At 45.1% G+C, this 26,119-nt stretch overlaps 1 protein-coding gene across 3 annotated transcripts in view; it reads right to left on the reverse strand.

Moving 5' to 3' along the window:
* Window positions 1–26,119, reverse strand: part of LOC134941278 (beta-1,4-galactosyltransferase 1-like) — a 672,500-nt gene that overhangs the window by 184,373 nt on the left and 462,008 nt on the right. Inside the window, exon 7 of one of the 3 annotated variants that reach the window (XM_063932141.1) lies at window positions 18,126–18,819. The exons of the other annotated variants lie outside the window; for them this stretch is intronic. Within the exon in view, the coding sequence (XP_063788211.1) occupies window positions 18,687–18,819 (133 nt within the window). The 3' untranslated portion in view covers window positions 18,126–18,686. Of the gene's footprint in view, window positions 1–18,125; window positions 18,820–26,119 lie in introns of those variants that run through there. 3 annotated transcript variants of the gene reach the window in all.

The raw sequence follows: 26,119 nt of genomic DNA on the forward strand, positions 1-26,119 counted from the left end.
ATTATTACTGGGCACTCATCACAGTTTCCAGTATACTATGTGCTATTGTATAAACATCACTCACAAGAGTGTCAGAATCTCCATCTGCATTGACCACTGTAGAGTGCAGACAGCAGAGCAGTGGTTATAGTACATTTAAGGCAACCAGTAACCATAATCCTCTCTCCAAGCCATAACCGGTGATTGCATACCCTATTGGTAGTGGGTGGACCTGTGCGCATCTGGACAGTGCTTGCATATTCCACAGTGCTATACAGAAAGTATTTCATCAGTCCCAATAGACTGAACAATCTATGGCCCAAATGTATGAAGCCTTAAAAAGTGATAAAGTGAAGATAGATAAAGAGTGATAAATGACCAGCCAACCAGCTCCTAACTGTCATGTTTCAAACTCAGGGTCAGATTTATTAAGCCTGGTGAAGTGATAAAGTGGAAGGTGATAAAGTACCAGCCAATCAGCTCCTAACTTCCATGTTACAGGCTGGGTTTGAAAAATGACAGGAGCTGACTGGCTGGTGCATTATCACCTTCCACTTTATCACTTCACCAGGCTTAATAAATCTACCCCACAGTCTGTTACATGGCAATTAGCAAGCTGATTGGCTGCTTATTTATCACTCTTTATCGGTCTCCACTCACTTTTTAAGACTTAATACATTTGGGCCCCAATGCTTTATTATATGGCCATACCTGCCAACTGTCCTGATTTTTCTGGCACTATCCCACTGTCACACAGATAGGCCACAGTGATCCAAAGTCTGTGGGGCGGGGGAGGAAGGGGGGAGTTGGGAGACCCCCTGTCACTTGCAGCTCTGTTTAGCAGAGCAGCAGTGAATAGACACTGACTGAATGCATATATTCAAGGGAGACAGAGGGACTGTGGGCATGGACAGCAGCTTACAGAGTGCTGGTCATGCCCCCACAGTGATGAAAATTGGAGGCATGGCTTGCAATAGCAGTATTCCTATGATGTCATGCCCCCTTTTCGGGCGCAGGTGTCACTGACATGTGCAGGTGTCCCGGCTTGGATCTACACAGTGTTGGGAGGTATGCATGGACACATACACTAGGGTTCATTTTGTGAGCAGCAATTTTGGAGTGCGGAAGACAACCAGAGCACCTGGCGGACACCCATACGACTATAGGAGAATATACAATACCCAAAAAGGGCCCTGATCAGATATTAAGCCACAAGTCTAGTTCTGCAAACCATCAGCTTTAATGTAAATACTGTAGTTAATATTATTTTTAACTGTTTTCCATGCAAACCCTGATCTTCAAATTAGAACGTCAAACTCAAAATTATAATGATTGATACTGTAATTTAAGGAATAAACATTCTAAATAGCATAAAATTAGGTATTTAGTCTCGAATATCCAACATTTATAGGTTGCAATGTAATGTAGGGAAAGTTTGGTGCTTCATAGCGGAGTGCAGCTAAACCTTCAAGCCCACCTGTAGGGCAAAATATAGGAATTGTAAAAGAGTGTAGGTTCAGGTTCAGATATGAAAGAATTCTTGGGCTATTTTTGAGACAATAGACATGTGACCATGGACATCTGACTTTCTGTGAAGATCTTCACCCATTACTTTGGGTGATGGGAGAATTTGTATATTTTTAATTTAAAATTTTACCCCTCCAGGAGTTTGCGCTGAACCTGCACTCTTTTACAACATTTATAGGTAATTTACAGTCCTTTATTTTAACCGTGGTCGCAACATTAACATTTGACAGAAATGATCTTACCATAGTTGCCGATTTCTGCGGGAGAGAGTAGCCAGGTCGGCTCAGCTGGGGGAAGGCGTAACAATATAAAGGAGGCAGAATAGGGGTGTGGTAACCAAGATTGTGTCATTGTAGCCACACTGCCCACTATACATTGCAGAGATTACCAGCATTATATAGTAAGGGGGCATGGCTACGATGATGCAATTCAGCGAGAGTCATGTCATCTGCCGCCCGGACCGCCAAGTTTACTAAGTGGGCAGCTGGGCAGGGAGGTGTCTATGAAATCAGGAGAATTGCCTGTTTTTCCAGGGGGCCGGGAGGGCAACCCAGTTTATTGGAGCCTCCTGGCCATTCCGGGAGAGTAAGCAAGTATGTGTCATATCATAAACAAGTTTAAGAATCCCAAACTCTGAAATTTTTTAACTTGTTTTTATTTAAGCAATATGCATATTAGAAGAATAACATGACAAGAAAATACAAGCAAAGGTCATTAGCAACACAGAGTCTCAACAGAGATCAAATATTAAACAAGATACAAGAAAAAACTATACAGTAAAATAGGATAAACATCATTCATCATCATAATCATTAGGACATAAATACAGTGTTGAGTAAAACAGGAGTGGCGAACCAATTAATAGAGATGTGTGATTCAGTTTTTACAAAATCCTAACATCCCCGAACTTAGGGGATCCAAGTGTTTCCGAGTTCTGGCTCGGGTCTTCCCACCACACTCAGATCCCAGAATGAGGCAAAACATCATGTTCCCACTTCCCAGTGATGGATCTTGCATGTTTTGGGTTCTATATAAGTCCCTTGCTCATGGTCACGGGTGCCATTTCACACTGGAGAGAGCGGAGGGAGAGGGTATGGGATGGGGCTAGAAGCTGGATCAGATAATTAAAAAAAAGCCATTAGCAAGCATTTATTCATTGGCACATCATCAGGCACCATTAGGGTGCTATGAGGAGTAGGAAGACTGTAATAAACATATACTATGTGGTTACTGCCTGGCTGTCAGTGTCTGCGGCATCATAACTGTGGTGCTGCGAAAACAAGTTGAAATAATAAAAAAAAGCCTCTTGTTTGTTAAAGTGAACCTGCACTTTTCATTTTTAGATTAGCTAGGTTGTGTTACATGATAATACGGGTGTAGTATGGTATGCCGGCGGCCGGGCTCCCGGCGACCAGCATACCGGCACCGGTAGCCTGACCGCCAGCATACCGACAGTGTGGTGAGCGCAAATGAGCCCCTTGCAGGCTCTCCGCGCTAAGCGCGCCACGCTATTTTATTCTCCCTCCAGGGGGGTCGTGGACCCCCACGAGGGAGAAAAAGTGTCGGTATGCTAGCTGTCGGGATTCCGGCGCCGGTATACTGTGCATCGGGATCCCGACAGTCGGCATACTGAAGACCACCCGATAATACATACTGGGTACCTAGCTGACACATAACGCTTATCTGACTACTAGAAAATAATTCTTATTATTATTATTATTATTATTATTGAAGTTGACCAATTGTTCCTGCTGCTTTTAAAAATTAAAACAGGTGATGCAGCATTTATCATATTAGCTGTGTTGTGTTTCATAATACATACTGGGTGCCTGGCCTGCCTGTTATGTACTGCCTATCTGTCCACTAGAAAATGCTGATGATTATTCTTATTCTTATTATTATTATTATTATTATTATTATTATTAGTAGTAGTAGTAGTAGTAGTAGTATTGTTATTATTATTTATTTATATACCGCCCATCTGACTACTAGAAAATAATACTTATTATTACTATTGAAGTTGACCAATTATTCTTGCTGCTTTTAAAAATGAAAACAAGTGACACAGCATAAATCATATTGTATTAGCTGTGTTATGTTACATACTGGTTGCCTGCTTGGTGCGTACGGCTTATCTGTCTACTACAAAATAATTCTTATTTTTACCAAAATCCTTATAACATTTGTCAAGGCATCTGTACCATTTGTGAGGCCAAAGTTAGTAAAGTAGGAATGTTAACCATCTAGGCACCTTGTCCCTCTTATGTTATTTGCATTGAATTCATGCTAATTATTTATAAAAATCTGAAAAATCCTGCAAATAACAAGCAGTCCAGCATTAGCTACCAGCAGGGTATGCGGTTAACATGCCGACTCCAGAATTCTGACACTGATTGGAATGCCGAACGCCCGAATCCCTATTGAGACGCCGCCAGTCTTCACTACTGGTAAGGCGCGGATTGGAGGACTTAAGTTTAGGCTGAATAGGGAAAGTTAGGGTTAGGCTGTGGGGGTGAGAGGGTTAGGGTTAGGCTGCGGGTAAAGTGTGTTAAGGTTAGACAACCATGGGGAGGGTTATGGTTAGGCTGCGGGGGAGGGAGGGTTAGATTTATACTGTGGGGAGGAGGTGTTAGGGTTAGGCACCACTGGGGATGGTTAGGGTCAGGCTGCAGGAATGGTGGGTTAGGGTGAGGGGGGGGGGGGGGGATCAGTGTTAGCTTATGTTTTGGAGGACTGTCAAGATTTTCACATCTTGGATGCCACTGTCAGTATTTTGACAGCCGGCATCCCAGTCTCCAGGATATCGTAAGTATTCAACCAGCAGTTTGGAACCTTGTGAGCATTCAGTGTAGGAGGCTACTTTAAAAAATTGTGGAAAAGCTGATAAGTGTGTTAGCTGATTTGGAGTTTGCAGCTATGCAGTGCAACTGAATCTTCTTGGTTGCTCTTTGAACTGTTGTTGTTGGGAATCCTTGGCTGTCAACATTGTATTCTTTTTTAAATTAAACGTTTCTTAATTAATTAATTAATCAATCAATTTCAATCAATGAATCATTCAATCAATCAATCAAATCAATCAATCAATCAATCAATTAATTCTTTACCTGCCTATCGCTACATACTCCACCTGCATTTCCTTTTACTGCCTTGGGGCCTCTTCTGGATTAATGAAAATATTAAACTGCCATCCTGTGTTTCATAGAAACTGCCATGTGTTTGTGCCGCTACTCTGTTGCTTAGTTTAGCCAGCCAGCCTTTAGCCAATAATATAGTGAATAAAATTGTGAGCAGTGTGGTGGTCACAATTCACTGGAAATGCTGGAAATTATTACTATGTTATTGAGGCAAATAAAACTATAGGAACAAAAACAGGCAGAAGTGTTGCTGATGAATGCGTTGGCCGAGGAGAGACCAGTGTGAACAAGAGACCCAAAATATACATCAATACCTGCATATCTTACCTTATTTTATGAACTTAAACTCATTTACGTTATTAATAAAACATCAATAATTTCTTTTAGGATATTTTATTTCAAATTTCTAATTTCACCACAAGTTTGAATTAGAATGATGTAATATCAGTACTTCATCCAATTTAGTTAAACAAATACTTTACAACTTATTTCGATAATTTAAAAAATAAATGAAAAGTAAAAAGTTATTCTTCAAAACAATTGTTATGGCGGCATATCCAAACAAGGTATATTACTTATCTACAAGAAGGAGTAATATTATAATTATCACTTGGCTAGGACTCTTGCAACCTGAGAATCCTGAAAACCAACTCTCATTTGTTATGTTGGTATGCCATTTTAACTATGTCTAAAAATTCTAGCTAATATGGTATTTAGCTGTAAATAATATAATTAACCTTGAACACTCCTTTCTACTGCTGTCTGTAAATTCATGTTTCCATGTTATCCTGGTTAACTATTACTTGCTTTCGTCTTCCGCTCTCACTGCTGCTGCCACTTGCTTTTACCTATTCCCCTGCTGCCCTATTGCTCTTGTCATTACTATTCTGGATCCAACCATACTCCAATATTATACTTATTTCTTTTTCTATGGCTTTCTTATTTAATTAATTAATTATTTAGTTCATTCATTCATTCATTCATCATTCATTCATTTTTTTTTCTTTATTTTTAACTGTGTTACCAATCTGTCCCCGGAGTCAAGGAAAATATATCCATTCCATATCTTAGAGGGCTTTTCAGCTTAGCCAGGTTTGTGCCACCCAGCATCACTGTGGTTCTCAGTTGCACTCATCTGATATATATGATTCCAGCAAAATTACTAGTTTTCCTGTGTATCTCTTAGGAGTTCAAGGAACAACTGCAATGTTGTTGGTTTCCATGTGCGGTTCACTTTCAGACTATTTTTTCCAATTGTCTAACTCTTCCTAACAGATACAAGAGTTCTGTTCCTTCCACTTCCTGCACTATGACCCAGGGATATATTAAAAACTGAGGAGCCCTTCCATCATGAAGCTGCCTACTCCCGCCTGTACCTTTTTGAATGTGCTTCCCACACAGTGCACCAACTACCTAAACTTCTCCCCCGGGGCGCTTTCTTTCCAGTGATAAATTCATAAATATGGCGTATGTGTCATCTTTCTGAATGCATCACTAAAATGATGATGCCACTAGGTATATGAAGATATATGACGACCCCGTAGCAAATGTTTGGTAGGGTCCCATTATACCATCCATTGTGGAAAAATGTATACAACACATTTAACTTTGACAGGGAAAGTGGGCCGTCCTCAGCTCTTGTCCCCATAGCAGCTACATTCCCTGCAGAAATGATACATTCTTGGTGTCTCGGGGAAAGCATAGTGAGTCAGTGAGGTGCAGGGCCCCGTTGTACGTATGGAATGGTGTTAAATGCACACTGCTAAGGACAGCAAATGAGCCTACTGCTTAGCTGATACTATTATACATGTGAATGTATGAGAAAATAATTGAGATGTGTGGCGGACACTTTTCATGTTTTGTGTTTTGGATTAGGATCCCTGCTCGTGTTTTGGATCTGGATTGGTTTTGCCTAAATCATCCTTTCGGGTTTTGGTTTTGGATCTGGATAATTTTTGAAAAACAACATAAAAATAGCTAAAATCACAGAAATTGGGGGTAATTTTGATCCTACGGTATTATTAACCTCAATAAAATTCATTTCCACTTATTTGCAGTCTATTCTGAACTGGATAAGACTTTGATATTACATCTGTAAAACGTGCCACCAATACCTTCTATCAAAAAGGACGGTAATAAGGAATACATTATTTCTCATTAAGCACATTAAGCTACGTTGTTTTAATTGTTATATCTTTAAGGTGTAACTAATACATTTATTCTTTTAAATTACTTATTGCAAGCGCTCCCTTGATATACTTTTGTACCTCTCTATATATTTTTATCTATTCTGAACACCTCACACCTCACAATATTGTTTTAGGCCAAAAGGTTGCACTGAGGTTGCTGGATGACTAAGCTGAGCGACACAAGTGGGCAGCACAAACACCTGGCCCATCTAGGAGTGGCACTGCAGTGGCAGACAGGATACAGTTTTAAAAACTAGGCCCCAAAGAGCACATAATGCAAATAAAAAAAAGAGGTGCAAGATGGAATTGTCTTTGGCCCTCCCACCCACCCTTATGTCGTATAAACAGTACTTGCACACTTTAGCAAACCAATCATTTCAGTGACACGGTCTGCCACACAACTGTGGCTGAAATGATTGGTTTGTTTGGGCCCCCACAAAAAAGTAGCAATTAATCCCCCCCCCCCACCAAAAAAGAAGCAATTAATCTCTCCTTGCACAAACTGGCTCTACAGAGGCAAGATGTCATCCTCATTCTCATTCTTTGATTCCTCACCCCTTTCAGTGTGTACATACTCCTGCTCACCGAGTATTAATTAATCATCCACCATTCTTTCAATGGTGACAGCACCATATGCAGTGACAGTAGACATGTCAGTAATCGTTGGCAGGTCCTTCAGTCCGGACCAGATGTCAACACTTGCTCCTGACTGCCCTGCATCACCACCAGTGGGTGGGCTAGGAAATGTTATTCTTTTCCTCGCAGCCCCAGTTGTGGGAGAGAAAATGAAGGAGGAGCTGTTGACGGGTCACGTTCCACTTGAGTTGACAATTTTCTCACCAGCAGGTCTTTGAACCTCTGCAGACTTGTGTCTGCCGGAGAGAGAGATACAACGTAGGCTTTAAACCTAGGATCGAGCACGATGGCCAAAATGTAGTGCTCTGATTTCAGCAGATTGACCACCCTTGAATCTTGACAAAGCAAATGAAGGGCTCCATCCACAAGTCTCACATACTTAGCAGAATCACTTCATCTTAGCTACCCCTTCAATTTCTCCAGCTGCTTCTGCAAAAGCCTGATGAGGGGAATGACCTGACTCATGCTGGCAGTGTCTGAACTGACTTCCCATGTGGCAAGTTCGAAGGGTTGGAGAACCTTTCCCAACACGGAAATCATTCTCCACTGCACTTGAGTCAGGTGCAATCCCCCTCCTTTGCCTAAATTGTAGGTGAATGTATAGACTTGAATGGCCTTTTGCTGCACCTCCATCCTCTGAAGCATATAGAGTGTTGAATTCCACCTCTTTACCACCTCTTGCTTCAGGTGATGGCAGGGCAGGTTCAGGAGTGTTTGCTGGTGCTCCAGTCTTCAGCAAGCAGTCGCTGAATGTCGAAAGTGGCCCGCAATTTTTTGGGCCACTGACAGCATCTCCTGCACGCCCCTGTAATGTTTCAGAAAAATTTGCACCATCGAATTAATTGTATGTGCAAAACATGGGTCGTGCTGGAATTTGCCCATATGTAATGCACGCACAATATTGGTGGCATTGTCCGATATCACAAATCCCCAGGAGAGTATAAGTGGGGTAAGCCATTGTGCAATGATGTCCCTCAGTTTCCGTAAGAGGTTGTCAGCGGTGTGCCTCTTATGGAAACCGATGATACACAGTGTAGCCTGCCTAGGAATGAATTGGTGTTTGTGAAATGCTGCTAATGGTGCCGCTGCTGTTGTTGCTGTGGGAGGCCATACATCTACCCAGTGGGCTGTCACAGTCATATAGTCCTGAGTCTGCGAACACTTTTCTGAATGTCCCTGTACAGTCCAGGAATCGCTTACCTAGTGAAGTGGAATCTAGACGGGATTTGGTACCGGGGACACACTACGTCCATCAACTGTCTAAATCCCACTATACTAATGAGGGATACCGGATGCACATCTAACACCAGCATAATTGTTATGGTCTCAGTAATCTGATTTTCAACAGGGTGACTACGGTCATATTTCATCTTCCTTGCAAAATACTGTTGGACAGTCAATTGCTTATTTGAAGTAGTAAAAGTGGTTTTTCAACTTCCCCTCTGGTATGACGATCGACTCCCAGCAGCAACAGCAGTGGCAGCAGCAGTAGGCGTACCACTCAAGGATCCTCCGGAGGAATCCCGGTTAGGAGAGGACTCATCAGTCATGCCAGTGACATGGCCTGCAGGACTACTTACGTTCCTGACTGAGGAAGACATTGACGTTGAGGGAGTTGGTGGTGTGGCTTGCAGGAGCTTGGGTACACCAGGAAGAAGTGATTTAGGTGTCAGTGGACTGCTTACACTCTTACCCAAAGTTTCTGAACTTGGAAATGACTTCTGATGAATGCGCTGCAGGTGAGGTATAAGGGAGGATGTTCCTAGTTGGTTAACGTCCTTACCCCTACTTATTACGGAATGACTGAGGCAACACACGGCTTGACACCTGTTGTCCGGATTTGTAGAGAAATAATTTCACACTGAAGAGTTGGCTTTTTTGGTATTTTGCCCAGGCATGACAATGGGCTTTTTCATCCCACGGACAACAACTGTCTCCACTGGTGCCTTATTCAAACAAAACACATCACCATCAGAATCCTCATCATCAACTTCCTCCTCAGCGTCAGCTACACCAATATCCTTCTCATCCTGGTGTACATCTACAGTGACATCTTCAATCTCAATATCAGCAACTGGACTGGCGATGCTCTTCCCAGCACTTGAAGGGGGCGTTCAAATGGTGGTAGGAACCTCCTCTTCCATACTGTCTTGGGAAAGTCAGGCCTAGACATTGCAACCGCGGACACACTTGGACTCTCCTTGGGGGTTTGTGATATCTCTGAACGCAAAGTTGTTTTTTCCTGTGCTTTAACAAGCTTAATTTTTTTAATTTCTGCTTCGGGGTACACTGGGCTCCACAAGGATAGACATTGGGGGGTAGTGTAGGATCTTGATCCGAGGCACCAACAGGCTGAAAAGCTTTGACTGTTCCCAGAATGCATAGCGCCATCTCCTCTATAACCCCGCCTTCCTGCACAGGAGCTCAGTTTTGCAGTTGGTGCCGCAGATAGCAGGCACATAACAGAGGGGCTGCGCTGGGCAGCCCTGAGAAGAGCTTTTTAGAAGAAAAGTGAAGACTTCAAGGGCAGCAGCAGTGTGTATATGTCTTTTGACATTCACTGCTGCAGCTTCGTCTGTCCCCAACGGCGCTGTACACTCCCGAGCCCTGGTTGTCGGGTAACTACAGCAGGAGGCTTCGGTTTTCTTCCATGGTCAGGCACACACAACGGGGGCTCTCCGGGATCGCGTGGCCATGCTTCGGGAGGTATTGAGTGGGTCCCGCTTGCGGGACCCGTACTTTATCGTGATCCGGCGCGGTCAGTGGGAGGCGGGCCGCGTGCGCTGGCGGTGGACACTGTGGCAGTACAGGAGATCCCACTAGATCACCAGGGCATGGGTGCAGGTCAGGTTTTCTCTTAAAGCCATTTTAATAGTAGCCCGCAGTACCTGGTGGTTTTGCCAGCAGGGGGATAAGGATAAGGATAAGGCTTGCGGGCACCATTTCCCGCAAATGTTCCCGCCCTGGAGCTGCATATCTGTCTTTTCCTCACTCCCTGTCAGTGTCTGGGCGCCATTTCTCTCAGCTACACTGTTCCTGGGAATGCTTGGGCAAATCCTCCTATGTAAAGCCGCCTGGTTGTCAGCGCTGTGACTTTACATGACACTTAAGTATTCTACCTGCCTATTAGACAGTGTTAGTTAAGTAAGAGTGCATTTAGTCAGGGTTTTCTAGTACAATTACCCTGTGATATACATCCAGTTCTTACTGTGCAGTGTTATATCTATTGACTACATAGCTATATCAGCTGGTCCAGTGCAGTATTATTGTTGGTAATAACCTCTGCATTGTATAACTGTGACTATATGTGTGTGCATTAGCTTGCTGAGTGGTTTCCATTTCGTGTCTCTCACTCAACTTGCTATCCCTATATTCTATAACCTGAGGGGGCTTGGTGCGTCAGGTCTTATAATAATATAGGATATTCACAAGATATACTCTAATACGTATTTTTCTCTGTGATTTTAGTCAACGTATCTCTACTGTGTCCATGCTTGTGCTGACTACACTGCGCAGGGGTTTGGGTAAGAGGTATTGTGCTGCTGCCAATTGTACTGTGTTACCTGATACTGCAAGTTATATCATGTCTGCTTCTGACGGTAACGGTTCTGGGGCGGAACACACTGCTGGTGTTGCTGAAGCCACAGATCCATATGAGGAGAATATAGCAGCTGTGGGTTCTGGTTCTGGGGGCTCCTTGCCCCCCAGTGGAACTGTGGCAACGGAGGTCCATTATGACCCTCCGTGGGCTGCTTTTTCCACGCTTCTGCATACGCTAGTTAATAAATTAACACCCCCTATGGGACCCCCTATGCCGGTACAACCGTATGTGGTCCCTGCAGCTAATTCGCCGTGGGCGGACAATTTATCTGTTCAGTTGAAGAAGTTGAACCAGTCCCTGACAACTAAAAAGTCTGACACTCGCTCGCCTAAGCCCAAGCGGTCCTCTAAGCGAGCTCTTATCTCCTCACAATCCACTGCTGTCACGGACACCTCGTCTGATGAAGATGGCACTTACACTGACCCCACAGATTCTGACTCAGATACTGCTGATGGGGAGGGTGGTTCACATGTGGATGTTCCTGATCTTTTGGAGGCTATTAAGTTGATTTTACAGATTACGGATGATCCGGAGCCATCCGTCCCTCCTTAGAAACCAGATAGGTTCAAGCGTCAGAGAGGGGTTAAACAAGTTTTACCTCACTCTGACCACCTAGTGGATATACGTCAGGAACCCTGGGAAAACCCGGGTAAGAAGTTTGTGCCTCAAAAGAAGATGCTGGCTCGCTATCCCCTCGCGCCAGAGCTGTCTAAAAATTAGGAAACACCTCCTCCTGTAGACTCACATGTGGCTAGGATGGTGGTTTCCTCAGCTCTACCAGTCACTACCGTCACGTCTCTAAAAGAGCCTACGGATAAACATGTGGAGGGTTGTCTAAAAGCGATTTACACCCTCACGGGTGCTGCACAAAGGCCCACTATTGCAGCAACATGGGCTGCTGAGGCTATTGAAGCATGGGCCTTGGAGTTAGAAGCTGAAATCTCTTCTGACCATGCTAGACAATGCTTGTCATATATTGTTACAGCTTCTCGCTATATTAAAGAGGCGGCTTCTGATACCAGTATCCTAGCAGCCAAGGCCTCTACTACATCAGTCCTGGCTCGCCGGATTTTGTGGCTGAGATCCTGCTCTGTGGATCTGGACTCTAGAAAAACCCTGGAGGTACTCCCTTTCAAGGGAGATATTCTGTTTGGGGAAGACTTAAATAAGATTGTGGCTGACTTGGCTATGGCCAAAACCGCCTGTCTGCTAAGTAACGCTCCTTCTGTCTCGAAGGCTAAAAGGTACTTCCTTTCGCCCCTTTCGTCCTTCAGGTAAAGCAAAAGGTCAGGCGTACAACAAGCAGGTCCGCACTTCCAAACCTGGTAAGCCAAAGCCCAAAAGAGCCTGGGCGGCCTGTCAGCCAGCTTCCAAGACCGATAAGCCTGCCGCATGACGGGGCGGGCCTCCCCCTGGGGGATCCCAGGGTGGGGGACCGGCTTCTAGGGTATACCCAGGAATGGTTGAAGACCACTTCAGATGCCTGGGTACGGGAAGTCGTCACTCAAGGTTACGCCATAGCCTTCAAAAACCGACCCCCTCATCGATTTTGCCGGACAGACGTCCCGTTGAACCAGACAAAGGCAAACACTCTACATTCGGTGGTACAAACCTTCCTGGATACAGGAGTCGTAGTACAGGTGCCTCTTGCTCAGAGGGGCCGGGGGTACTATTCTCCGCTATTTGTAGTCCCGAAACCGAATGGGTCCTCCCGGCCCATTCTCAACCTCAAGGCATTGAACAGGTTTGTGAAGGTTTCCAAGTTCCGTATGGTAACCGTTCGCTCTATAGTTCTGGCCTTGGAACCTGGGGACTACATGGTCTCCCTGGACATACAGGATGCTTACCTGCATATTCCTATAGCAGCGTCACATCAGCAATACCTGAGATTTGCGATTGGCAATCTCCATTACCAGTTTCGGGTGTTACCTTTTGGTTTAACTACGGCTCCACGAGTCTTCATCAAAGTTATGGCGGTAATGACGGTGGTACTCCGCCGTCAAGGGATCAGGATACTGCCATATCTGGACGACTTGTTAATCCTGGCAAATTCCCCAGAACTTCTCCTAAATCATCTGGATATGACTGTCCAGTTTTTACAAGCCCACGGGTGGCTCATCAACTGGAAGAAATCCTCCCTGGTCCCTGCTCAGAGCATGGTGCACCTGGGAGCGCTATTGGACACTCACAGCCAGAGGTTGTTCTTGTCTCAGGAGAAAGTCCTGAAGCTTCAGGACAGGATTCGTTGCTTCCTTTCTTGTCCGCAAGTGTCGATACATTCGGCGATGCAGGTGCTGGGCCTCATGGTGTCGGCGTTCGACATGGTGGAGTATGCTCAATTCCATTCTCGCCCCCTCCAGAAGCTGATTCTAGCCAAATGGGATGGCCTGCCTCACCGGATCAGGTCTCACATGATCTCATTGACTCCGGAGGTCCGTCTGTCGCTGCTATGGTGGCTCCAGGGCCGACAATTGTGCAGGGGCCGTCCATTCTGGATATCCAACTGGGTCCTGTTGACGACAGATGCCAGTCTAAGAGGTTGGGGTGCAGTGATGGAGCAACACTCCCTTCAGGGTCGGTGGACCAAGGAGGAATCTCTCCTCTCGATCAACATTCTGGAATTGTGGGCGGTCTTCAATGCGTTGAACCTGGCCCAACATTTAATTCAGAACCGTCCTGTTCAGGTACAGTCGGACAACGCCACAACAGTGGCTTATATAAATCATCAAGGCGGAACTCGAAGCCGCTTGGCAATGAAGGAAGACTCACGGATTCTACATTGGGCGGAACGCCATCTACCGGCCATATCGGCAATATTCATTCCGTGAGTCCTGAATTAGGAAGCTGACTTTCTCAGTCGTCAGGACGTACATGCCAGCGAGTGGGGCCTCCATCCAGAAGTGTTTCAACTATTAGTGGAAAAGTGGGGCCTTCCAGACATGGATCTGATGGCGTCTCGACACAATCACAAGGTTCCGGTCTTCGGAGCAAGGACAAGGGATCCTCAAGCAGCATTCGTGGATGCGCTTGCGGTGCCGTGGAGGTTTCGGCTGCCGTTCGTGTTCCCTCCGGTGTCACTCCTGCCCAGGGTAATTCGGAAGTTCAAGCAAGAAAGAGGAATTCTGCTTCTCATAGCTCCAGCGTGGCCCAGACGGCACTGGTTCTCACACCTGCAGGGCCTATCGTCAGAGCGTCCAATTCTACTTCCGCAACGCCCAGACCTCCTCGTTCAGGGCCCCTATGTCTACCAGGACCTAGCCCGGCTGTCTTTGACGGCATGGCTCTTGAAGCTTCCGTCTTAAGGGCTAAAGGGTTTTCTGAGGCGGTCATTCAAACTATGTTGCGGGCCCGGAAACTGGCTTCTGTTCGGATTTACTATAGGGTCTGGCATTCTTACTTTGTTTGGTGCGCATCTAACAATTATGATGCTTCCAAGTATAGTACAGCCAAGTTGTTGGCCTTTTTTCAGCAGGGCCTGGACTTAGGCCTGCGTCTGGCCTCCCTCAAGGTTCAAATATCTGCCTTGTCGGTGTGGTTTCAGAGAAAGATTGCGACCTTACCTGATGTCCATTCCTTCACTCAGGGTGTGTTGCGTATCCAACCTCCCTATGTCCCGCCTGGGGCTCCTTGGGACTTGTCGGTGGTTTTGGAGGCGTCACAAGAGTCTCCGTTTGAACCTCTTGGTTCAGCTGATCTTAAGTGGCTTTCCCTTAAGGTGGTGTTTCTGCTGGCTATTGCTTCAGCTAGAAGAGTGTCAGATTTGGGTGCCTTGTCTTGTAGTTACCCATATCTGATATTTCACCGTGCCCGGGCGGTTTTTAGGACTCGTCCTGGTTATTTGCCTAAGGTGGTTTCTTCGATCCACCTTAACCAGGAGATTGTGGTTCCAGCAGTTGCTTCTCCTGATCTGTCTCCCAAAGAGCGGTCTTTGGATGTGGTACGGGCTCTCCATATCTATGTGAAGAGAACTGCTTCTATTAGGAAATCTGATTCTCTCTTTGTGCTATTTGGATTTCACAAACGGGGCTGGCCTGCTCACAAGCAAACTTTGGCCAGATGGATTAGAATGGTGATTGCACATGCTTATGTGAGCGTTGGTCTATCAGCTCCTGCTCACATTACGGCCCATTCTACTCAGTCTGTTGGACCTTCTTGGGCGGCCCGCCGTGGTGCGACCCTTGAACAATTGTGCAAGGTGGCTACGTGGTCCTCAGTGAACACGTTCATAAGGTTCTATGCCTTCGATACTGCCGCTTCCCAGGATGCTTCCTTTGGATGCTGGGTTCTTGTGCCCGCTTCAGTGCGTCCCCTCCCATAAGGAACTGCTTTAGGATATCTCCAATGTCTATCCTTGTGGAGCCCAGTGTACCCCACAGCTGAAAACGAGTTCTTACCATAAATCTCGTTTTTTCAAGAGGGAGGAGGGCTTCCATCCTCATGAGAAGCTGAGACATCAGTCATGACCATAGGCCAAGGTCTCAGCCTTTCCTTGTCACTTCGTGTCGTGAATGGCATATTGCCAGTTTTACATTTCTCATCAGATAATTTCTTTTTTTCTGAATATTAATTTTTGCTTCTTGGATTTTACATGCCCTCTATGACATTGGGCATCGGCCTTAGCAGACGACGTTGATGGAATTGCATCATCAGTATCATGACTGGTGGCAGCAGCAGCAGCTTCAGCACTAGTACTAGGAACTTGGAAGTGGTTCCTGATCTTCCACTATTTTTCCTCCAAATTGTTATTCTCCATTTCACAGGGCAGCACCCCTTTATTATTACAGCACACAGAATAGTGCCCCTTTATTTTCACAGTGCCCCTGTGTTCTTACAGCATACGGGACCAGTGTGCTTTTAATTTGAACAACCGAAGCACCCCTGAACTTTTACAGCATACAGGGCCAGTGTAATATTAATTTAACAGCAGCACCCCTATATTTTTACAGCATACAGGACCGGTGTGCTTTTATTTGAACAACTGCACCCCTGAATTTTTACAGCATACAGGGCCAGTGTAATATTATTTTAACAGCAGCACCTCTATATTTTTACAGCATACAGGAGCAGTGTGCTTTTATTTGAACAACAGCTGCACTCCTACATTTTTACAGCATACAAGACTGGGCCAGTACCCCTGTATTTTTACAGCATACCAGACCAGTGTGCTTTATTTTAACAACTGCACCCCTGAATTTTTACAGCATACAAGACTGTGCCAGCACCCCTGTATTTTTACAGCATGCAGGAGCAGTGTGCTTTTATTTTAACAACTGCACCCCTGAATTTTTACAGCATACAAGACTGGGCCAGCACCCCTGTATTTTTACAGCCTACAGGAGCAGTGTGCTTTTATTTTAACAACAGAAGTACCCCTGCATTTTTACAGCATACAAGACTGGGCCAGCACCCCTGAATGTTTACAGCATACAGGAGCAGTGTGCTTTTATTTTAAAAACTGCACCCCTGAATTATTTTTTTTTTACAGCATTCAGGGCCAGTGTAATGTTATTTTAACCTCAGCACCCCTATATATTTACAGCATACAGGAGGACAGTGCCCCTGCCACCTGTACAACACAGTGACAGCCAGGACTGCAACACCCATGTTCAGCAGCCCTAACAGCACATTAAATACCAGTGACAGTCAGGAAAGCACCCCTAACAGCACATGTACACCACAGTGACTGGAGCAGCACCCCTACAGAGCACACACTAACCCCACCCGACGCCACCACCCACAGGGAGAAACAGAGGTCTGTCTCCCTCACTCTCCAAGTCTGGAGTGAAAATGGCAGCAACGTGCAGCTGTTTATATGGGAACCAAAACCCGTGAGAATCCGACAGTGGGATGATGATGTTCTGCCTCGTTCTGGTTTCCTGGTCTGGCAGGAACGGGATGTTCGGGGGGGTTGGGGGGAAGTTGGGTTGGGTTCGGTTCTCTGGGAACCGAACCCGCTCATCTCTAGAAATTAATTAGACAATCATATAAATATTAAATATATATTTTTATTCTTTTTATAGGCCATTGCACATTTCCATTCCAGATGCATGCCCATACATTGATATATACAATAAAACAAACTGAATCTTACCCAGTGATTGTCAGTAGTTTCATCACAGTCATAGAACCAAGAACTCAATAGTTGATGAATATGTAATCTAGCCTGTAAGCCAGAATGATCATAGTCTTAAAACTGATGCAGAGGAAAAGGTTGTGACACCAATAACAACTTTCACTACAAAAAAATCAAGAATCAAGAAATCAGTCATAGCTATCACGATTTTCCCGTGCACCAGTTTCCAAGTATTTTCCCCTATCACATTTCTAAAAGTTACAAAATAAACTTTCATAAGACCATATTACTCTCCTTGAATTTCCCCACATCCTGGCACGAATGGTTGTGAATCACATTTTAACAGCCTCGCCCCTCATGGCATATTACATCACAGGATGGGGATGTGATAATGCGATGGCGGTTCCAAGCCCCGTCCCTCCCTGTATCTTGCAGAGTATAAAAAAGATAAAGTAGGTAAATACAGTATGTATTAGATAAGCATGCTCTGCCAGTGAGTTCATTGGTAGGAATATATGACTCTATGTTATGACTTCCTGTAATAGAAATCTAAATTGCAAAATAGTCTAGAATGGCTAAAACAAGAATAAGTTCAATGAGTGTTCATTCCGGAAGCATTATAAAGATTAGATATACTGCAGCTCATTGCTTTTGTATAGCTCAGTGCCAAAAGGAATCACAGGGCCTAATTCAGTAAGGATTGCATGCTGGGGACTGTCCATCGCTGGGCAAGGCTTTGTGAGCAGACACGGAGGAAGCCTCCTACCGGTGCAGCTTAGCTGCACCCGTAGGAGTTCCGCCGCCATGTTTGAGATCACGGCGGCTGCATGTAAAGTCACGCAGCTGCCATGATCATGCCCCTGACATGCCCCCGCTTGGCCGCCTCCATTCCCCGTTCGTGCCAGACCGCCCCCGCATCGCTCCGACTCCTCCCTGGAAACGGAGCGTTGTCATCGCCCCCCCCCCCCCACCCTCCCGGCGCCCCGTCTCTCCCTGATTGACAGGCAGAGGTGATTGCATTTTCTGCAGCCCCCCTGCAGAAAATGCAGGTGCATGCACAGGATGGGCCACTGCGTATGCGCCCACATCTTTTTCTCAAATTTGCGGTTGGATCACACACTAACCTGAGTAGGGCCACTAATCCACTACTCTGTACTATTAATGCTTTTCATACATGTTACAATAATGTTTTTGTTTTTTATGTAAAAGTAAATATTATTACCCCCACCTCAAACCCCCCTCCCTCACAACTGTGCTCTTTTCTTGCTGTCTTTCTGCTTTGTCTCTTTACACTTGATTCAGATGCATGTTTGAAACAGGTTGCACAACAAACTACAATCTGCTACCAGTATGCGTGGTACAAGATGATAAAAGCACTTGTCTGTCCACTCTCTCAAAGATTACCTCTTTTACAGCCAATCCATTAGCACATAGTAACAGTAACATTCAGTCCCATAATTCATTGATGTCTGAACATTTCTATTCCACAAATGCTCAATCAAGGGAAAACAAACTGTGAATAAATTAAGATAATAATATTGTCTATTTTATTGTGAAGATCCAATGTCAACTGTGATTTTAGTATAAAGCTGGTGCTTTGTGTATCTGATGGTGTCATAGTCTAAGGAACTCAGTCCATCCAGGTGCATGTACCTGGCAGCCTGTTGTATCAGGTGAAAACTAGACCAAAGAAAGATAAATACATATTAGTTGCATATATTGTACAAAGTATTAATTACAAAAAATGACGGCTTGTGTGTTTTGTTTACTGTAGCTGCACAAGGCAGGGGACCAACGTGCTTGGACCAAAGTATAAAGCCCTAGGGAATAAGCTGACACTATATTGGATCATCCATGATATTAGTTCAAACTAGGCTTTGAGATGCCTATTAGATGCATCAGATTAAATTATTTCCATGTGTGGGTGATGATCAACTGAAAACTTGACTGTTTCAACTAGAAAATGTTTGTTGAACAACACTGGATTGGACATGGAATTGAAAATGTTTTATGTGTGTATTAATCTATGTACATTTTTAATGATGCAAGAGCACAGGTGGGTTTAAATTGCTCATACCCCTTTCATACTGACAAATATTTCCCGGGTTATTGCACATGAACGTGCATCAACCCGGGAATTTGCTCAGTGTGAAAGGGTCCTGCAAGAAAATCCTGGGTCAAGCGTTCCGGCATTTCATCCCAGGTCTTGACCTGGGTTGAATCCGGAGTCGACCTGGGATGTGGTGCAGTGTGAACAGGTAAGCCGGGTCAGGGTGACCCGGCACCCGTTCTCTGCATAGGAGGAGGCGGTGCTTGGAGATGATTATCTCCAAGCACCGCCTCCAGTAGCGTCAGCGGTGACGTCACGGCAATGTCTGAAGGGGTCTCAAGCCGGGTCGCACCTGGGAAGCACCCGTGTACACATTCACAGGTGCGACCCGGCTATTGTCAGTCTGAAAGGGGTATCACTGTTCTTATCGGCAATTACATGATTAATCAGAAACAAAAATTTAATCCAAAAGAAGGTATCTTAGTATGTAAGTGTGGTAATAATGTACTATTGTAAAACTAACCATTTCCTGGAGAACAATAATGTAGCTATGAGGGCTACTTCACGTACTGGAAAATTACCAAACCAGATTGACTGTACAGTTTATATGCGCCACACCAGTTAGAAACCTTTAGTTTTTAAAACATTATATATGACATTTTTTATATGTACCAAATTGCTTTGCTTCTTACAAAGAAAAATGCTAATCATTCCATACATACTAACAATGTGAGTACTTTGAAGATGCAGCATATCTCTCCCAGTTACAGTATATATGTCAAAGCCTTATATTAATGTTAAATGACAGCTTAAAAAAAAAAAAAAAAAAAAATTAATGCTTAAACTACATTTCTGATATGTGTCAGTAAGTGAAAAGACACCCACCTTTGAGTCAGGGCCGGCTCCAGGCCTAGTAGCACCCTCAGCAAGATTATTTAAAGCGCCCCCTCCCTGGGAAAGTGGACGTGGCCTCGCAGCTATATATTATGTTACCAAATTATAAATATATATACCATATTATCACCCCCCCATCTACACACAACATATTTATCAATGACCTAGAAATAGGCCTGGAAAGCACAGTGTCAATCTTTGCAGATGATACTAAACTGTGTAGGGTAATTAATTCAGAAATAGATGTGGAGTCTCTGCAGAATGATCTATCTAAACTTGAAATCTGGGTGTCTAAATGGAGAATGAGGTTCAATATAGAAAAATGCAAGGTTATGCATTTCGGGACTAAAAACAAACTTGCATCCTACATATTAAACAGGGAAAGTCTAGGGGTAACAGTTTTGGAAAAGATTTGGGGGTACTCATTGATAATAAGCTTAATAACCATATACAATGTCAAAGCACAGTAAAGAAGGCAAGTAAGGTGCTTGTGTGCATAAAACTGGGAATTGAGACAAGGGACGAGGATGTAATCCTGTCGTTGTACAAATCATTGGTACGTCCGCACCTGGAATATTGTGTTCAGTTTTGGGCACCGTAATATAAAAAAGATATCGGGGAACTCGAAAGGGTTCAAAGGCGAGCTACTAAATTTATTAAAGGGCTAGAGGGACTGGATTATGAGGAAAGGCTTACTAGGTTGAATATGTATATGCTCGAAAAAAGGTGTCTATTTGAATACATTATTAATACATTAAATATTATTAATGTATTCAAATATGTAAAGGGGCACTACAAGGACTTATCAGAGGAATTATTTATTAAAAGAACTCTGTTTTGGACACGTGGGCACTCGTTGAGGCTGGAGGAAAAAAAATGTCATACGCAATGGAGGAAAGGGTTCTTTACTGTTAGGGCAATAAGGATTTGGAATTCCTTGCCAGTGAGAGTGGTAATGGTGGACTCTGTAAATGCATTTAAAAAAGGATTGGATGAATTTCTGATTGAAAAGGATATCCAAGGTTACAACATTTAAAATATTGACGTTGTTAATCCGGGTGTAACATGACTTATAGCTGTTAACTAGTCATAAAACATTCTTCAGCAGGTACATTAAAATCAACTCAACTTGATACAGAATACAGGTTGAACACAATGGGCATTTTGCCTCTTTTCAACCTCAATTACTATGTTACTATGTTACACACATAATGGCAACCTTACACATAATGCTCACAGTAGTGCTCCTTACCCGTAATGGCCCAAGTATAGTGCCAGATACACATAGTGCCCCCAGTAAAGTGCCAGTTTCATGTAATGCTCACAGTAGTACCAGATATATACGTAATGCCCACAAGTAGTGCCAGATACAGATGATGCCCCCAGTATAGTGCCAGATACATGTAATGCCCCCAACAGTGCCAGATACACATAATGCCACCAGTATAGTGCCAGATACATGTCATGCCCCCAACAAAGCTTCAAACAGGCACTAAAAACTAGTGATGAGCACCGGAAATTTTTCGGGTTTTGTGTTTTGGTTTTGGGTTCGGTTCCGCGGCCGTGTTTTGGGTTCGAACGCGTTTTGGCAAAACCTCACCGAATTTTTTTTGTCGGATTCGGGTGTGTTTTGGATTCGGGTGTTTTTTTCAAAAAACCCTAAAAAACAGCTTAAATCATAGAATTTGGGGGTCATTTTGATCCCAAAGTATTATTAACCTCAATAACCATAATTTCCACTCATTTTCAGTCTATTCTGAACACCTCACACTATTATTTTTAGTCCTAAAATTTGCACCGAGGTCGCTGGATGACTAAGCTCAGCGACCCAAGTGGCCGACACAAACATCTGGCCCATCTAGGAGTGGCACTGCAGTGTCACGCAGGATGGCCCTTCAAAAAACTACTCCCCAAACAGCACATGACGCAAAGAAGAAAAAAAAGAGGCGCAATGAGGTAGCTGTGTGACTAAGATAAGCGACCCTAGTGGCCGACACAAACACCTGGCCCATCTAGGAGTGGCACTGCAGTGTCACGCAGGATGGCCCTTCCAAAAAACACCCCCCAAACAGCACATGACGCAAAGAAAAAAAGAGGCGCAATGAGGTAGCTGTGTGACTAAGATAAGCGACCCAAGTGGCCGACACAAACACCTGGCCCATCTAGGAGTGGCACTGCAGTGTCACGCAGGATGGCCATTCCAAAAAACACCCCCCAAACAGCACATGACGCAAAGAAAAAAAGAGGCGCAATGAGGTAGCTGTGTGACTAAGATAAGCGACCCAAGTGGCCGACACAAACACCTGGCCCATCTAGGAGTGGCACTGCAGTGTCACGCAGGATGGCCCTTCCAAAAAACACCCCCCAAACAGCACATGACGCAAAGAAAAAAAGAGGCACAATGAGGTAGCTGTGTGACTAAGATAAGCGACCCAAGTGGCCGACACAAACACCTGGCCCATCTAGGAGTGGCACTGCAGTGTCACGCAGGATGGCCCTTCCAAAAACTACTCCCCAAACAGCACATGACGCAAAGAAAAATGAAAGAAAAAAGAGGTGCAAGATGGAATTGTCCTTGGGCCCTCCCACCCACCCTTATGTTGTATAAACAGGACATGCACACTTTAACCAACCCATAATTTCAGTGACAGGGTCTGCCACACGACTGTGACTGAAATGACGGGTTGGTTTGGACCCCCACCAAAAAAGAAGCAATTAATCTCTCCTTGCACAAACTGGCTCTACAGAGGCAAGATGTCCACCTCATCATCATCCTCCGATATATCACCGTGTACATCCCCCTCCTCACAGATTATCAATTCGTCCCCACTGGAATCCACCATCTCAGCTCCCTGTGTACTTTGTGGAGGCAATTGCTGCTGGTCAATGTCTCCACGGAGGAATTGATTATAATTCATTTTAATGAACATCATCTTCTCCACATTTTCTGGATGTAACCTCGTACGCCGATTGCTGACAAGGTGAGCGGCGGCACTAAACACTCTTTCGGAGTACACACTTGTGGGAGGGCAACTTAGGTAGAATAAAGCCAGTTTGTGCAAGGGCCTCCAAATTGCCTCTTTTTCCTGCCAGTATAAGTACGGACTGTCTGACGTGCCTATTTGGATGCGGTCACTCATATAATCCTCCACCATTCTTTCAATGGGGAGAGAATCATATGCAGTGACAGTAGACGACATGTCCGTAATCGTTGTCAGGTCCTTCAGTCCGGACCAGATGTCAGCATCAGCAGTCGCTCCAGACTGCCCTGCATCACCGCCAGCGGGTGGGCTCGGAATTCTGAGCCTTTTCCTCGCACCCCAAGTTGCGGGAGAATGTGAAGGAGGAGATGTTGACAGGTCGCGTTCCGCTTGACTTGACAATTTTGTCACCAGCAGTTCTTTGAACCCCAGCAGACTTGTGTCTGCCGGAAAGAGAGATCCAAGGTAGGTTTTAAATCTAGGATCGAGCACGGTGGACAAAATGTAGTGCTCTGATTTCAACAGATTGACCACCCGTGAATCCTTGTTAAGCGAATTAAGGGCTCCATCCACAAGTCCCACATGCCTAGCGGAATCGCTCTGTGTTAGCTCCTCCTTCAATGTCTCCAGCTTCTTCTGCAAAAGCCTGATGAGGGGAATGACCTGACTCAGGCTGGCAGTGTCTGAACTGACTTCACGTGTGGCAAGTTCAAAAGGTTGCAGAACCTTGCACAACGTTGAAATCATTCTCCACTGCGCTTGAGACAGGTGCATTCCACCTCCTATATCGTGCTCAGTTGTATAGGCTTGAATGGCCTTTTGCTGCTCCTCCAACCTCTGAAGCATATAGAGGGTTGAATTCCACCTCGTTACCACTTCTTGCTTCAGATGATGGCAGGGCAGGTTCAGGCGTTTTTGGTGGTGCTCCAGTCTTCTGTACGTGGTGCCTGTACGCCGAAAGTGTCCCGCAATTCTTCTGGCCACCGACAGCATCTCTTGCACGCCCCTCTCGTTTTTTAAATAATTCTGCACCAACAAATTCAAGGTATGTGCAAAACATGGGACGTGCTGGAATTTGCCCAGATTTAATGCACACACAATATTGCTGGCGTTGTCCGATGCCACAAATCCACAGGAGAGTCCAATTGGGGTAAGCCATTCCACGATGATCTTCCTCAGTTTCCGTAAGAGGTTTTCAGCTGTGTGCGTATTCTGGAAAGCGGTGATACAAAGCGTAGCCTGCCTAGGAAAGAGTTAGCGTTTGCGAGATGCTGCTACTGGTGCCGCCGCTGCTGTTCTTGCATCGGGAGTCCATACATCTACCCAGTGGGCTGTCACAGTCATATAGTCCTGAGCCTGCCCTGCTCCACTTGTCCACATGTCCGTGGTTAAGTGGACATTGGGTACAACTGCATTTTTTAGGACACTGGTGAGTCTTTTTCTGAGGTCTGTGTACATTTTCGGTATCGCCTGCCTAGAGAAATGGAACCTAGATGGTATTTGGTACCGGGGACACAGTACCTCCAACAAGTCTCTAGTTGGCTCTGCAGTAATGATGGATACCGGAACCACGTTTCTCACCGCCCAGGATGCCAAGGCCTCAGTTATCCGCTTTGCAGCAGGATGACTGCTGTGATATTTCATCTTCCTCGCAAAGGACTGTTGGACAGTCAATTGCTTGGTGGAAGTAGTAAAAGTGGTCTTACGACTTCCCCTCTGGGATGACCATCGACTCCCAGTAGCAACAACAGCAGCGCCAGCAGCAGTAGGCGTTACACGCAAGGATGCATCGGAGGAATCCCAGGCAGGAGAGGACTCGTCAGAATTGCCAGTGACATGGCCTGCAGGACTATTGGCATTCCTGGGGAAGGAGGAAATTGACACTGAGGGAGTTGGTGGGGTGGTTTGCGTGAGCTTGGTTACAAGAGGAAGGGATTTACTGGTCAGTGGACTGCTTCCGCTGTCGCCCAAAGTTTTTGAACTTGTCACTGACTTATGATGAATGCGCTGCAGGTGACGTATAAGGGAGGATGTTCCGAGGTGGTTGACGTCCTTACCCCTACTTATTACAGCTTGACAAAGGCAACACACGGCTTGACAAATGTTGTCCGCATTTCTGTTGAAATACTTCCACACCGAAGAGCTGATTTTTTTGGTATTTTCACCAGGCATGTCAATGGCCCTATTCCTCCCACGGACAACAGGTGTCTCCCCGGGTGCCTGACTTAAACAAACCACCTCACCATCAGAATCCTCCTGGTCAATTTCCTCCCCAGCGATAGCAACACCCATATCCTCCTCATCCTGGTGTACTTCAACACTGACATCTTCAATCTGACTATCAGGAACTGGACTGCGGGTGCTCCTTCCAGCACTTGCAGGGGGCGTGCAAATGGTGGAAGGCGCATGCTCTTCACGTCCAGTGTTGGGAAGGTCAGGCATCGCAAACGACACAATTGGACTCTCCTTGTGGATTTGTGATTTCTAAAAACGCACAGTTCTTTGCTGTGCTTTTGCCAGCTTGAGTCTTTTCATTTTTCTAGCGAGAGGCTGAGTGCTTCCATCCTCATGTGAAGCTGAACCACTAGCCATGAACATAGGCCAGGGCCTCAGCCGTTCCTTGCCACTCCGTGTGGTAAATGGCATATTGGCAAGTTTACGCTTCTCCTCCGACAATTTTATTTTAGATTTTTGAGTCCTTTTTTTACTGATATTTGGTGTTTTGGATTTTACATGCTCTGTACTATGACATTGGGCATCGGCCTTGGCAGACGACTTTGATGGCATTTCATTGTCTCGGCCATGACTAGTGGCAGCAGCTTCAGCACGAGGTGGAAGTCGATCTTGATCTTTCCCTATTTTTGGAACCTCAACATTTTTGTTCTCCATATTTTAATAGGCACAACTAAAAGGCACCTCAGGTAAACAATGGAGATGGATGGATACTAGTATACTTATGGATGGACGAGCGACTGCCGACACAGAGGTAGCTACAGCCGTGGACTACCGTACTGCGTCTGCTGCTAATATAGACTGGATGATAATGATATAAAAA

Source organism: Pseudophryne corroboree, chromosome 1, assembly GCF_028390025.1.
Source record: "Pseudophryne corroboree isolate aPseCor3 chromosome 1, aPseCor3.hap2, whole genome shotgun sequence".
Lineage (NCBI taxonomy): Eukaryota > Metazoa > Chordata > Amphibia > Anura > Myobatrachidae > Pseudophryne > Pseudophryne corroboree.